Source organism: Zonotrichia albicollis, chromosome 5, assembly GCF_047830755.1.
Source record: "Zonotrichia albicollis isolate bZonAlb1 chromosome 5, bZonAlb1.hap1, whole genome shotgun sequence".
Classification (NCBI taxonomy): Eukaryota; Metazoa; Chordata; class Aves; order Passeriformes; family Passerellidae; genus Zonotrichia; species Zonotrichia albicollis.
Genome location: NC_133823.1, coordinates 16,966,802 through 16,981,759, shown reverse-complemented (window position 1 = coordinate 16,981,759; position 14,958 = coordinate 16,966,802). Strand labels below are relative to the sequence as shown.

The 14,958-nt window shown below is 37.1% G+C and overlaps 1 protein-coding gene across 6 annotated transcripts in view; it reads right to left on the bottom strand.

Moving 5' to 3' along the window:
• CCSER1 (coiled-coil serine rich protein 1) overlaps nt 1-14,958 on the bottom strand; it is a 609,788-nt gene that overhangs the window by 479,238 nt on the left and 115,592 nt on the right. For all 6 annotated transcript variants that reach the window (XM_074540916.1, XM_074540917.1, XM_074540919.1 and 3 more), the window contains exon 4: nt 12,416-12,509. In XM_074540916.1, coding sequence (XP_074397017.1) covers nt 12,416-12,509 — 94 coding nt within the window. The remainder of the gene's footprint in view (nt 1-12,415; nt 12,510-14,958) is intronic.

Here is a 14,958-nt window from a genome sequence, read left to right as displayed (position 1 = left end):
AGAGCAGGCTGCTGTGAAACCAGATGTACCAGCTAACACAGGTCTCCATCTCTCCTTCCTCTGTGTGTGCCATGGGGATGAGGGGGAGCAGCAGGCACAGGAGGGACGCGCGTGTTCCGCAGAGCCCCTGCAGCCTGGAAAACACCTGGGCTCCTCTCAACCTCTTGATTTGTTTTCAGAAGGGAGGGACAGAATACTACTTCTGGGAGAGTTTGAAAAATTCTTTAAAGCTGCTTGTCATATATCATTCTGAATGAAGTTGAGAGAAACTTCATTCCCAAACACGTTATTTTTCCCAGAGGCTAAAGGTGAGATTTTTCCATACCAGTTTCCTTCTTAGCTCTATTCATTTCTTTTCCCCTTTCTGTCTACCCCTACTCTTCACTGCCTGCGTTAACTCAGTGCCAAAGAATGACAGCGTGGGTTTCCACAAAAATTCAGTACAAGGCGATGGCTTTTGCCTGGTCTGCCTCGTGCACCAGCCAAGCCCAGCCCTTCCAGATGCTCAATGACACAGCCAACAGTTTTTCCATGTAACTCCACACAGCTCTGCACAGCCCATCTGTGAATACAAGTCTGCTGTATCTGCAGACTGAAGGCTTTGATTGAATATGCTCAGAACCAGGAGCTATTTGCATTTAATTCATCACATGCTGACAATAAGATGGTTAAGCAATGTATTTATGTTATTCTGACTTAAACCTCATAATTTACATCACATCAGTAATGTTATATATAAGGAGCATGAAGAGTATTTTTTCCTGAACCCCCAATCCTGCAAAAATCTTCGAATGAGTCAAACAAATTAAAGATTAAGTAGGGAAGAAAACAACTAAATTGAACGTTAAAAATAGAGTTATTTCATTTTTTATTAGAGTAGAAAATGTATTAGAAATACAGAGACTTATCAAAACTATTTTCAGTGAAATTAACAGCTTTGGGAACAAGCACAAAAATAATATTATAACACAGCTGTGCTTTCATTTTATCTACTTCCTGCTTTTCAATCTCCAAATATATATATTTTTATAGTAGATAGCTTTTTTTTATTAAAAAAACCTCAGAGAAAAAAACTGGTCAAGTCGGGAAGTTCTTCAACAGGTTAATCATGACGCCTGGGCTTTTGAGAGTCAGCAAAATTAATGTATTGTAATAAAAAGAGTTTACTACCAACATTTTTTTCTTCATAACAGTTTCTCAGGCCTAGGGCCTCTCTGGTTTCCTTAGCCTTTGCAAAGACATTGCTATAGTCCTTTTTTCCTAAAACATAGGTGAACTGTGTTTGCAGGGCTGGAAACACTTAGAAAGCAAGAGAAAATGAGCACATTATCCATCCTGCAACCAAAAGGCACTACACTTATTTACCATTAATTTTCTGTTTCATATCTCAGATTCAGCACTTACTGCGTTACAAACAAGCATAGCTACCAAAAGCTAGATGTAAAGAATTAAAGCATTTTAAACACTGAAACAGCTCAGAGGCATGCCTTTGGTCTGTCAGGTGTGCTTCACATTTGTGTACATGCTAGTCCTTAGGTACAGACATTCCTACAAAAGCTATTTTAAGCACATGCACACAGAGTACTGTAGGCTGAGGGATGCTGCATGGGGCCACTGTCTCCAGTTATCAACTTTTCACAGCTACCTTTTAATCTATGGTTCAGCAACTCCTCAAATAGCAAACTCATAAATGCTTAGTTCTTTGTCAAAACAAAACAAACCACCAAAAATAAACAAAGAAAAAAATTATAGGGATAGCCATAGATTCAGCACTGCAGTGTGTAGTAACATTTTGTGCATGATTTGCCATTTGCAAATCTGTGCATATACGTGTTATCCATCCTGCAACAGAACACTTGTTTGTTGTTTTTAAAAGTGCATTTGGAATACTTCCCACTGCAAACACAATTCCCTTTAAATCTTAACTGGAAGCAGACCTTATCTCCTAAAGACATCACAACATTACAAAAATTGGGGGAGAAACAACACCTAAACCCCATTAACACTGATGCTACCCTCAGCAGGCACAAGGAATGCATTGTCCTTCGATGAAGCTACTGGAGCAGTGGCAGGCAAACCTTCCTTTGATAAGCTTTCATTGTCAAGCTGTTCCCTACAGGAAGGGTTGCATGGAAGAATTTTGAGAATTGGAATGTGATAAGGAGATTGCCGGGCATTATTCACTTTGGGTCAGATGGAATATTGCTAACATAAGCCAAACTACACAAGGTACAACCTGAAAATTTCTTCAAGGTTACCTTTCAGAGTTTATCTCAAATTGTTCCCTTGGCAAAGAAAGGTGTACAATGTCCTTCTTAGTGCAGAAAACTAGCTAGGCTGTAAAAACCAAAAGCAAAGCCTTCTTCTAGGAGTCCCTGAGAGGACAAAATATCCTCGTGTCTCAGGAAGACCCTGTACTCCCAACCAACCTGCTACCTATTGATCCTCCCTCCTAAAGCTGAACCTAGGCTGCAATAAATCTCAGCGTTTACTGCCTGCACAGCATTTATTTCTGAATTCCTACTCCCTAAAGGGAAGTTGGAGGTTAAAACATAAATAAAATTCAACAGAATCCAAACAATAGGAAGGATTTGATAGAACACTCACAGGGACAAAAGAAGGGACAACAGACTCTCTCATCACAAGAGATTCAGGAAAAGACATACAGAAATAAAGTCATTTAATATTTTCAAACACTACAGCAGATTTGACCCAATCTTTGAGTAATGAAGGATTTTGGGAAGATTTTAGAAGTAAATTAGATTTGAGCTCAGGCTTTAGTTGATTAGAACAATAGGTTTTTGAAATATTTTTTCCTATTGTTTATATAAAGAAACTTGTGGTTTGCTTTGGCATTTTTTCTGCAGAAGGAAATAAAAAAAATCATAGGACCAGTAACAGTAGCAGATACACCAGCAACAGCAATGGCAGTGTCTGCTCTCTGCTCCACTTCTGGAATGACATATGAAGAGGCACAAACCAGAATATAATTGGCCTCTAAAGACTAAAATAACTCAAGTTATTACTGCAGCTCCATCCCATTGATATCATGAGCCTCTCCCAGACTTTATTGCCAAACTCCCATGACTTCTGGAGTACCACTTATGTACTACAAGTAAATTAATTGACGAGCCCATGGTAACGCTGGAAATCGGCATCAGAGAATCCAGCTCAACCCAGGAGACCCACACTCACGTTTTAACTATCAGAATACTATTTCTTTCTTTACCTAAGTGTGAAGCTACAATGATCCCAGAGATAACTACTTCTAAAGGTCAAAAGGAATCAGTAACTCACATACAGTTTCAGCCTGACCTTGAAGTAGGATTACTGTAGAAGTTGTATGGAAGGAACAATTGGTTTTTTTTATATAAAAAGAGTTATGGCTCTTCTGTAAAACAATTATAAGTTCATAATTGTTTCTCTTACTCCCTAAATCTCTCACAAAAGTAAGAATAGAGGCCATACTCCTCCCAAGTTGTCATCACATTTTCCTTTTAGCAAGACATCCAGTCCAGATCTTTGTAAATATACAAAGCAGGAGAGAAAAGCAGCATTTGCAATCCTACTTAAACTTTACCATCTAGAAATGTAGATTTCCTTTAAATAGGACACTATGCTTTGATTTTTCATAATGTTTATTATTGCATTTATTTTCTGCCTGCAGATATTATTAAAGATGATGTTTCATCTCAATGTATGTATAAAATCAAAGGAATGAAGAAAGGCAATCTGCCTAATTTAATTACTGTCCTGGTTCTTTCAGTAAATGATGGTTGAGCATACCAATATGAATAAGGATTTGTAACTAAATGTCACACTATAATTATGAAAGAGAAGGAAATTGAGATACAGACTCTGAATCTAATTCTTCTATGATAACCACACAAGTGCATCTCATGCAGAAGTATTGTTTAATGACCCTGAAGTTCACAACTGTGCTCTTTTGAACCTCTTGTCCATTAATGAAAAAATTTCTTGGTATCTAAATTATGTGATGCTGTGTGATACTGCTCCACTGAAGTGAGTAGGATTTACAAGTACATATCACTAGTAAAATTTGTAACAGACAGGACTCTAACATACACCATTTGAATATATCAGTCCTTCACACCAAAACAAAGAGCTAAAAATATCAGTTTGCTCAGGAAATTGAGTATTTTCCTTGATCCCCTGAGAACACACAGGACAGGCACATTATCTACATCCCAGACACGTTTTAAACATATTCTGAGGAAAGCATAGCTAGAAGCTAAACTTACATGCCTCCTCATCAACTAGGTTTGGTTACAACTCAACTTTTAAAGTAAAATACACTAAAAGAGATTTAGGATAAAGTTAACTTGGTAGTAGTCCTAGGCTGTGTTGTGTTTTTCTCAATTAAAATAGGATTGCACCATTGATTTACATAAATAAGAGAATGGAAGCAGGGCTCTCAATTCAGCATTCCTTTTTCAGAATATGGATCAAGGTCCTGAAGACTAACCTTATATTAGCCTAAAATTTCTAACTAGTTCCATTCCAATTTAATACTAACTTCACTATTTCTTCTCCTTACTCTCAGCACTTTACACCTGCAGAGTTCTAAGGCAGGCCTAGCCACAAGTGTGCGACTAACACAAATATGCTCTTTTTATTTGATAGCGCCACACATCCTTTCACTTGCAAACCCCGCAGAAATTCCTTTCCTCCATGCTCAGTGCTCTTCCAGAAGCTATACACCCTGGTTTGTTGGAATCCATAAAGCCAGAGGGTTTTTAGGAAATGGTTAAAAAAGAGTATTTAGGCCTCAGGATGTGGCCTGAAGTTCTGTTACAGCAGAAAAGTTTCCCAAGCAAGCAGAAAAGTGTCCCAAGCAGTAGACGTGACAAATAACAATATGACTTTGTAGATTTGGTTTTAAGATGGCAACAAGTTTATTTAATGTATATCTTCAGAAGGCTAGCATGAATAGAGCTCTGTTCTTTGTTTCTTATGAAATAGTCTTTGTTTTAACTACCATTACGTATGTTTTATAAGGTTGGATGGAAAGCTTGTCAATATGTCTTGTTTTTGTGTGATTGGCTGAAATCTAAACTGAGATGATTTTATGTAATTCCATTTTACCCCACCTTCTGGGGCATTTCCCGTTAGGCCAGCAAGCTGTTAACATCTAATGAGACTGATGTGCTAATAATAATAATAAAAAAGCTGGTCTGGATTTGTCCAGTGTTGTCCATATGTGGACTTTTTGCCGCGGCAAGTGGGTTCCTGACACCATTGGATCTATAACTACCCTGTTGCCCCGATATGGGTAGGAAAGTTTAGAAGACACCAAGTTTTATTTCATTCCCTGGAGACCTTAAGTTATTTAGTTACTGTGCAGTATTTATTAAACAATGCTTCAGGGGAAAATGTGCAGCTTAATAGAATAGGTCATTCTGAAAATATACAAAAAGCCTGCTATAACTTTTTCTAGATATACGAAAACTAGTGGTATGTGACTTTCCACTCAATACTTCAAATCCATGCTGGAGTTCAGACATATGTGTGAAATCAGGCTGGCCACACTTGTGGCTTATGAATTAGCTCTTCACCACAAGAAGTTTGATGAAGGAATTGCAGGCATTTATTCAGCAAGACGTTTTCTCTTGCAAAACTGAAAGCTAACATGAACTTTACCTTTTGATTGGTGTTAGGACATCTGTATAGTGGTATAATTAAAGTAGTGAAGTTACACATCACTTTCTGCTTTTTTCATTATTAGTACTTCTTACTTTTTTATTACCTTATTATCCAAAATTTGTAGTGACAGGGCAAGATGCTAGCTAGCTAAATACTCTTTAAACCTGCTCTTTGGCAGAGACACAGAGTTCTCTATTCCTTTACTGTGACAATCTTTATTGTGTTCAAAACCTTTAAGTATAAACCAAACTGCTATTACACATTCCAAACAGAAACCTAAAGAAATGCTGTTCTAGTGGAGCCTGATCTGTAACACAAACAACTCTAAAAGATGGTATTTGGCAATGATGGGGTTTCGTGCTCGAGGAACTGAGTGTCCAGTTCCAATTAAAAATCAAAATAGGTCATTTGTTTGTAAATGAAGAAACATAATCTGCTGCCAACAACACATTCACGAGCAAAGCAATACATTCAAATTACTGAAGTATTTCTGCTCTAGTTCTAAGCAACTTTTTCATAAAAATGCATAGTTAGGGTCTTTTTTTCCTATTATCTATTTAAAAGCAAATTAAAACCTTTGAAAAATTTGCTTTCCTTGCACTGACAAACTCCTGGTCAAAAAAAAGAAAAAAAAAAAAAACACCCAAAGACCAAAGGAGTTTCATCACAACTCAGCACTCCTACTGCCTACTAAAACATTAATAAAAATAATTAATACATTGAATTAATAAGACACAGGAGAAACTCCAAACTCATCACAGAATTTTCACACAGAGTTAGTTCACCACATTCAAAATACTTCAGCAACTACCTAATATCACTGGGTCAGTACACCAACTATGTAGTTTGGCTGGGTACTGATGGCAATTGATCAAACTGCTGGATTACAAAGAAATACAACACAAATGCCAGACTTTTGCTTACTAAAAAAACAAGCACGCTGTGCTTTTGTTGGTGAGGCAGCTAATATCTAATGTAGGCATGTTACTAAAAGACCATATTCTGATGCAATGAATTATTCTAATTTGACATTTACATAAGTATTTTTGTGTATCCACCTCAAAACCCTTTCTGCCTTCCCCTCAGTCTGCAAAACCCATGCTTTAATCTGTCACTTCATTCATAAACCTTGAGCAAGAACCAAAACATGTACTTCCACAGAGTTAAGAACATACTTAAAATGCTTCTAAAAGACACAATCTTAACTTAGGTTTGATCAAAATGTGTTCCATCTCTGAAAGTATTTGTTTTTAAGAGCTAAATAATATTTTGATGGATTATAAAGTTTCATTCTTCAGAAAAAAAGATAAAAAAATTCCTTTCTGAAATACACAGGGCGAAGTAACTATGCTTCAGTATACACTGGGTCACAGCTTTTCAGCGGAGGCTAGGGCAGCATTTAATCCAAAACAGCTAAAGCACTGGCCAAAGACAAATCTGTCCTGAAAATTTTAGCAAGCTGCATTATTCAAAACTATTCAGCAAGCATTCCAGCAGCAACATGATGGATGCACAGGCCAGCACGGGTACACAGCTAATCAATATCACACCCATGAACAGTCAGTGCATAGTGTGGAGCCTGATGGGGAAGAGACGGGAGCATGTGCTTAATATTCAGCACCAGGAGCAGTTTGCCAGCTTTCAGCCACACCACTCACTGCAAATTCCAGCTACACACACATCTTTGTAGGGGCATGCAGGGCACCCCGACACCCATGGCAAATACTTGAGGAATTACCAAAGCCCCTGGATAGCTGTGCTGTTGTGAACTTTCAGAAAAGGCCACTGTTTACTGCAGTCCTGATTTAATGAAACACCAACCACATAAAACCACTTAGATTTCAACAGGCTACAGCACAACACCAGCACACAACTCACGCACATTAACGAGCATTACTTGAATAAATTCCCCACTGCTTCTATCACTGAATATAAAGGTCTTCCTCATTCATTTGAGTAATCAATACCTGGAATCAAATACATGGTGTTCCACGAGGGAAAAGGAAAATGAATGAAGTTAAATTAATGCTGTCACTTTCTATAAACCTGCAATGATTTCCCACTATAGAAACCACTGACTTCATTATTTTACAACCGGAAATCAAAGCTGCAGCATATTTTAAAAGTCTAATTTACTGAGATTAATAAAAAGACGCCCTCAAGACTCATCATGTATGTCATATTATGCTTCATTTTAAGCATTCCATCTTAAGAACAGTACGCAAAACTCCCAGTAAATCACATTGATTAATATTTTGAATTTGTATGCAGTAGCGCTCTGCACTCACCAAGTACAATATAAATATTATTTTATTAAATTTCAAAGCAATTGTGTTAGGCAGGATAATAAAATGTCTTTGTCTTACATTCTTTGTCTCAACAATACAGCCTTTAAAACAGAAGCAAAAGTAGTAAATTAAAGCAGTAAACTCACAGAAAGTCACAAGTGAGGTAATTCCAGACTTCTAAAGCTGTGCTAAGACCAGCAAAGCACAGACATTTATGTCCAAAGTAGAAGCATCTGCCTGATGTGCAGATGTCTCCTTAGCTTAATGTGTGTGCAGGTGTCTCCTTAGCTTCTGTTGTATGGTTAGAGCAAAAGTTAGGGATATTTTTTAATTTGCTAATTCACTAGTACTCAAAAGGATTTATAGCACCTTTTTGCAGGAACCTTACTTCATGAGGATGCTGCTGGAGTGCAACCAGCTCATTAGGGAAAAGCTGAGGGGACAGAACAAGAGCACAAGTGAAAAATTAGTTGGAGTAATAAATAAATAAATAAAAACCACCATAAACAACAAAAGAGGTAACAGATCTTTGTCTCTTTCTCCTTTCTATTTCTATATTTTAATTAACACAGCATACCACTTTCTGGAACATCTCCTTTGCTACCAACTAGCTTGTAGCTCCTCTTGAAAGCTCCTTAATAGAGAATTCTCCCAGAAATCTTTCCAATATAATCTTATTTGCTATTCATAAATGGTCACTAAAACAATGCTAGATCAATACAATACAATTATTTTGCAAAATTAGTGTTATATTGTAAGCCTGAGTACAAAGTCAGAGACATATCCTCACACTAACAAATACTGTTCTTTGAACTAGAGCAGCTAAAAGCAGAAGCTGTTCTAAATCATGTCTTAACTAACAAATCTCTAAAAAACTGGAACTCCTAATGGCATTTAAGAGAATTTCTCAATTTGCCATTAATCATTTCATCAATAGGGTTTATTAACTGGGGCAGTACCCTTCAAAATTATGTCTAAATTACTCAGCTTGATGTATACAGCCTCCTCACCAAGGCATATTTTTGATATTCAAGTTAGAAATGTGATGTTAGCCCTTGTATTCATGTAATTTGTCATTAGAAATTTTCATAGCCTTTTAAAGAATAGTTATTCCTAGCTATTCCTTAGTTATCCCTCTGTAACAAATGAAGAAAGAACTGCGTAATTTTCCAATTGTACCTCTTCATACTGCAATCTGTTTGTTAAAATACTGAACAGAGCTTGTCTTGGAACATGTCTCCCCATAGTAATTCGCCACAAAATTGTTTACCGAAAGCCAAATGGAGCACAGGTGAACGGCAATACAGCTGATGGCTTTAACCAAATAAATGCTGCAATCAGCATCAGTTCACAGAACATGAACAGAATTTTTACTGTACTACAAACAGTCACAGTACTGCTAATACCTTTGACTTCCAGAAGAGCATAATGTTAATGTTTCTATTCAAAAAGCAGCATTTTTTGTGGTATTTTATACTCATGAACACCTATATTTTGATAACAGACTAAGAACACATGCATTAACTCTCAGCTGACTTCATTATGACACACGTGGAATGTCAGATACACAGATCCCGCACAAGTATTAGAGAAACAGGAGGACCTTGTTAGGAAGGCAAACAAATACTGCAATAAAATGGATTAAATATGTAAAGCTGACATAATATAGGGCTGAATCTTCTATAGAAGAGACAGCACGTCCATCTAACCTCTAAGTAAAGGAGGCTCACAAATCTGTACACCTGCAAATGTCCCGACTGAATTTTACTGAAGCAAGCCATAGGTAAACTCTCAAGCTCATAGTTTTAAAGCAGCCTTCACAAAATGTTCAACAAACCTGCAACTGGCAAAAATTACAGAAAATCATCTACTTTTCAAGCCAGGAAAAATTAAGCAGTCTTTTGGTTTAATTCAAATTCCATTAGAATAGTTTGTTCCACAGTAACAGTACTGGCTCATCCTCCATGTGCTATCAGCTGTCTTGTTTCTGAAGCAGTCAGAATTAAAAATCTTTTTAAAAACATACATTACTTCCCAATTACCTGAAAGTGCTTATATATGCATGCCCAGAAATATGATCAATTTCAATCAGATTGATTTATGAAAGTGTAAAGCTCTTCATTAAATTAACTGTTTGTCTTTAACATGATCACTTCTGAATTCTGGTGCCTGAAGAAAAAATTGCACCAAAAATATTTGATAATGTAATTTAACTGAAAAAGTTTAGAAGAATTCTATTTAGGTATGAATAGAGATGCCTCTTGGGGAAAAAAAAAAAAAAAAGCAAACCCAGAAGTGAAAACAGAGAACAGATTGACTTGGAATTACTGAAAAGAATTTTTGTTGAAATTTCTTAAATCCTTGAAGTTGGCCACTTCACAAAGGAATCAGAAAAGGAATTTGTTAGAAGTGTTTAAATGTCAGTATCTAGTTCAAGGCTTTTATGCACTCCAGTGTATTCAAGTGCTAAGCCACTAAAAATCACGCATGCTGCCTCAATATCTTAATACAAATTAAGGTGATGACTTACAACCATATGAACCATTTTGGGCCAGATCCTCAAGCAAAATAAAGATATCAGCTTTTTTGGTAAATTTTAGTCAACTTCATACTGTGGCTCTACCCTTCCAAATCTTTCTTCCAAGTGAATGACTTTAAAAAACAGTGACAGCTAGAGAAATTCTAAATTTTTTGCAGCTAGGTTTACCACCAAAACAATAAAATCAAAGAGTAAATATTACTAAAATAAATACACTTATGTTAAATGTGCATCCTGCATTGTGTGTGTCTGTTTTATCACTCAGGAGAGAAATGGTCATTCAGAAGACCATTCTTCAGATGACAATGTAGATCTCTGTTTTAAAAGCATCTCATTTGCTCTGGATAATGAGCCAAGAGCAGGAAGATTATGTGTCATATCACATCTCCATCTTAATTACTGCTCTATCAAGTAGGTCCCTCAGACATAATTATTTTAGCTGCTCCAGAAGCTGCTACAAAATCTTTGTAATCATATACTGGACATAACTTTTATTTAACTGTTAATTCAGTGCTTTGTGAAAAAAAGAAGGAAAACAAAGGTCAGGCCAAGTGCAACACATCAGGGAAGTTTATTTTTGGAAAATTCTGCCAGTTAATTCCTTTCCAACCAGTCCAGGGAATAAATAAGTCTGAACCCCATGATTTCTGATCAATGTTTGCTTCTGAAGCTTTTTGAAACCACATTTCTTTCCTCATCATTCAACTTTCTGTAAACAGTTAATAGCACTTTTCAGAATGGGTTAGAAAGGGCCTTTTCTGTGCAGTTCTTTTATTGCATCCCAGCTTCCAATAATTTAGAAAAACTATAATCATGAACATATTACTGCTACAACCCTCCACATTCCCTACCAAAGCAAACAGAACAGATGTTTCATTCTATAAGCAGATATGCACACAGGTTTAAAAACACAACACAATGGTTAAACAGAATTATCATAGAGATAATTCAGATTTGTTCAGAGAACAATCAACACAGAAAATATCAAACAGGACCACAGTTCCAGCAGTTTATCTGTAACCATTGCTAAATTTGCATCTTAGAGGAAACAAGAACTGAAGATGATCCACACCACCCAGCAAATGTCTCAAAAAACCCACTTCCACATGAGTCTGCAAGAATGTGCACTATGGACATCTATGTGGGAGAAACTGGGATCAGGGAACAGCAGGTAAAAGAGAAAGTGAGAATTCCTTGGGCTTAAATTCTTGGCACTGCCAGAACAGTGCACCACAGCAGAGTACAAACCCAGAACTGTACCTGGGATTAAGCAAAAGTCCCACACAGGTTTGAAGACTCCAAATCCTGCTGAGTTAGCAGGACCCCTACTCACAGACAAGGCCCTGCTGTCCTACATCCCAGCAAAGGAAATTCCTCTTCACAGGTCCAACAACTTACCTTGCATAATCCTATTATAAAATGGTAGTAAACACAGTATACAGCAATAGTTTATTGCTATTAATCAAGGCAGTGCAACAAGGCTTTAACCAGAGAGAAAGCATCAAGTTACACTCATGTTTCAAGCCAAATATTCTTTGAATATTTGAAAAATATTATTCTGGCATACACAAAATGTGATCACAATTATTCCACCGATGCTCTTTTGTTAAGTGCCTGGGGTAGGCAGCAGTCATTTTAAGCATTTAGAAAAACAGATGGATCTGCCCTTGGTACTGAAACTCTGTAGCTGTAAAAATCACTTCCATTTCATAACTGACCACATGAAGTTCAAGTGCTTTATAAACAGCATTTTTCTGATTAATTACAAACATATTTAGAAATAACTCTAAAAAATTAATACCACTCTCCTCCTTCCAAGAAAATTACTCCTTTTTATTTCCAAGTAATTGTACTGAACATATTTGCTTTTTATTCCTAGAATAACATTACCTCACTAAAGACAGACAGCATTTATCTGACTTACCAGAACGCTGGTGATGTTGCTCTTCCAGGAACTCCAAGTCAAGCATTAGATCATCTTCATCCAACTCACAAGAACCCAGGTTATTCAAAACATCCTAGCATAGATTAAAAAGAAAAGAAAAAAAGAAAATAAGCATTAGAAACACTTAGATAGATGTTTTAGCCAAATTGCTCTGTACAAAATGATTTCCAATCAGATCTGGAAAACATGTTTAAGGAGGAGCTACAGAAAATTTTTTTGCTAACACTAGAGCAGTGAGAAATGGTATGAAACAACTGTCCAACCTGAAATGTGTTTGTCACCGTTGTCTTTTTAGAGGATCCCAAACATTTAACAAAAAACTCCAGAAGTACACGTAATATCATCTACCTATTCAGTGATGGTTTTGTGCCTTTGCAAGTGTAATCATAACTTTTTATGAAGAAAAAAAAATGTTCTTTTTAGCACAACATAAAAGTATCAGTGAATGTTTTTTATTAAATTTTGTAATTCTGAGCACTGCCTGCCCTTACTAATGTACTTTGAAGAGAGAGATTTACTGTTTTATTTATCAAAAGGATAAAGACATGCAAATGTAGCATAAACAGGAAATTCAGGCATGAATTATCAACTTGTCAGTTTTTAAGTACTTATGTGGGTGGCAAAGGCTTATACAGACAGAGAAGATACCTGACAAGATCTTAAGTGTAGCTGCTTAGGTCGCCATTACCATTTGTTTGCCAAGTCTTAACCACAGACAGATAAGGCAGGTTTACACGTGGGGATAACAAATCTCCATCTTCTTCTCATGCGTATTTTACTTTACATTTCTTTTGATGTGGTAATACACTCATCTTCTCCACAGTCACCAACACTGAACCAAAGCTAATACAATGCCTTCTCCAGCTGGCATTTTGTTTGCTGATCAACAAGCAATACTGCAGGGCTCCATTTTTCAGTGCATCCACAGGTAAGTGAAAGTCATTATATACTGCATGGGATGGATGCTGGCACCCTGTGCCCTGCACATGCTCCCAACATTAATGTAACAAATCAAAGTGAAACAGGCCAGGTTATCATCCCAAAGCATTGAACTGTCTTGGAGATCTCTGCATAGCAATCTGCTGTATAGAAAGTAGAGAAATATGACAGTAGTCTACATTAAACTAGTAAAACTCCTTCTTAACTTTAGTTCAAATTATATTTTTTTAGGTTCCTTCCAATTCTTTAAAGTTGCCACCACAACAGATGTCACCTCTTATTCCTACTGACCACTTGCACCTATCTAACCCTTTGGAGAATTTATTTCTTTAAATTCTGTTTTCAACTCTTTCACAAACAACACACATGCAACACAAGGACTTTTTCTTGCATTCTTTCCCTGACTTACCATCAGCACAAGAAACCTCTTATGAGATACAGAAGTCACTGCTAATGCTGGAGTTACTGGATTTTTGCTCCCTTTTTAAATGTAGATGCTATTATGCACTCAACTTAATCAAATGGTATATTAAACTCAAAGTACAACATACTTTGTTTATATACTGTTTTTCCCATGTAACAAAAAAAATTTAGTGAAAACATCCAGAAGAACAATGCCTGCAATTTTTAAGCAACAGCTAGAAGGTTTTCACGCCAGTAGAGGCAAAAGGTAAAAAGACAGGAGTACATTGGTTTGTTCTTTGCCTTAAAATTATCGTCTATATTACAGTTTACCAACTGAAGCCACACTGATATTAATGCTGAGCATCCTTTGATAAGCTACACTAGCAAGGAGCAACGAATTCATGTTAATTGAGCATCTCCTACATCTTGGGCAGTAATTTATGTGTGATCTGAAATCCTGGGAGATTGCCTGCAAAAATATAGTGACTCACAGCCTTCATCAAGAAACAAATTCCATTTGATTTGGAATTAACAAACACAAACAGAACCACAATTTTCTAAACTGAAGAGCTGAAAATCCGCGTAAGAGGGACCAAAAGCAAAAAAGTTGTATTCAACCCTCCTCCTGCCTAATACTGCTTTTCAGGAAGATCTTCACCACCTGAGTAACGCTTCTAGAGGAGGCAAACAGTGCTCCATCTATCCTCTCTGTTCTGCAAGGCTGATGTGCATCCTGCTCCACACAGCAAAACCTCTTCTCATCCACCTGAGCTGAGGGCTCCCAGCTGCCCTCACAAAGCACCGGTGACCCCTTTGCCTTTCCTTTCCTACAGCCTCTTCAAGTGCACCAACAGCAGGCACACTGAAGTGACAAAGCAAAGCACCCCTGGGTTTATTCTTTCATAAGTACCTCCCCTCCAGGCAATGAGTCCCCCTCTGCTCCCAGGAGTTCACTTGCTCTTTATAAAAGGACAAATCACAGGACTGGGACCAAACAAATTAGAGCAGCTACTATCCATCACGGCAAGAAAAAGGGCTTGACAGGGCTGTTCCATCTCCAAGAATATCAATGAAGGCAGTCCAGCTGATTCCCTGCTCTGATGGCCCACCTGTGGGCAGAGTTCTTCCATGGACACAAACCAAAAACGAACTCACAAATGCATAAAAGCCCACCCAAG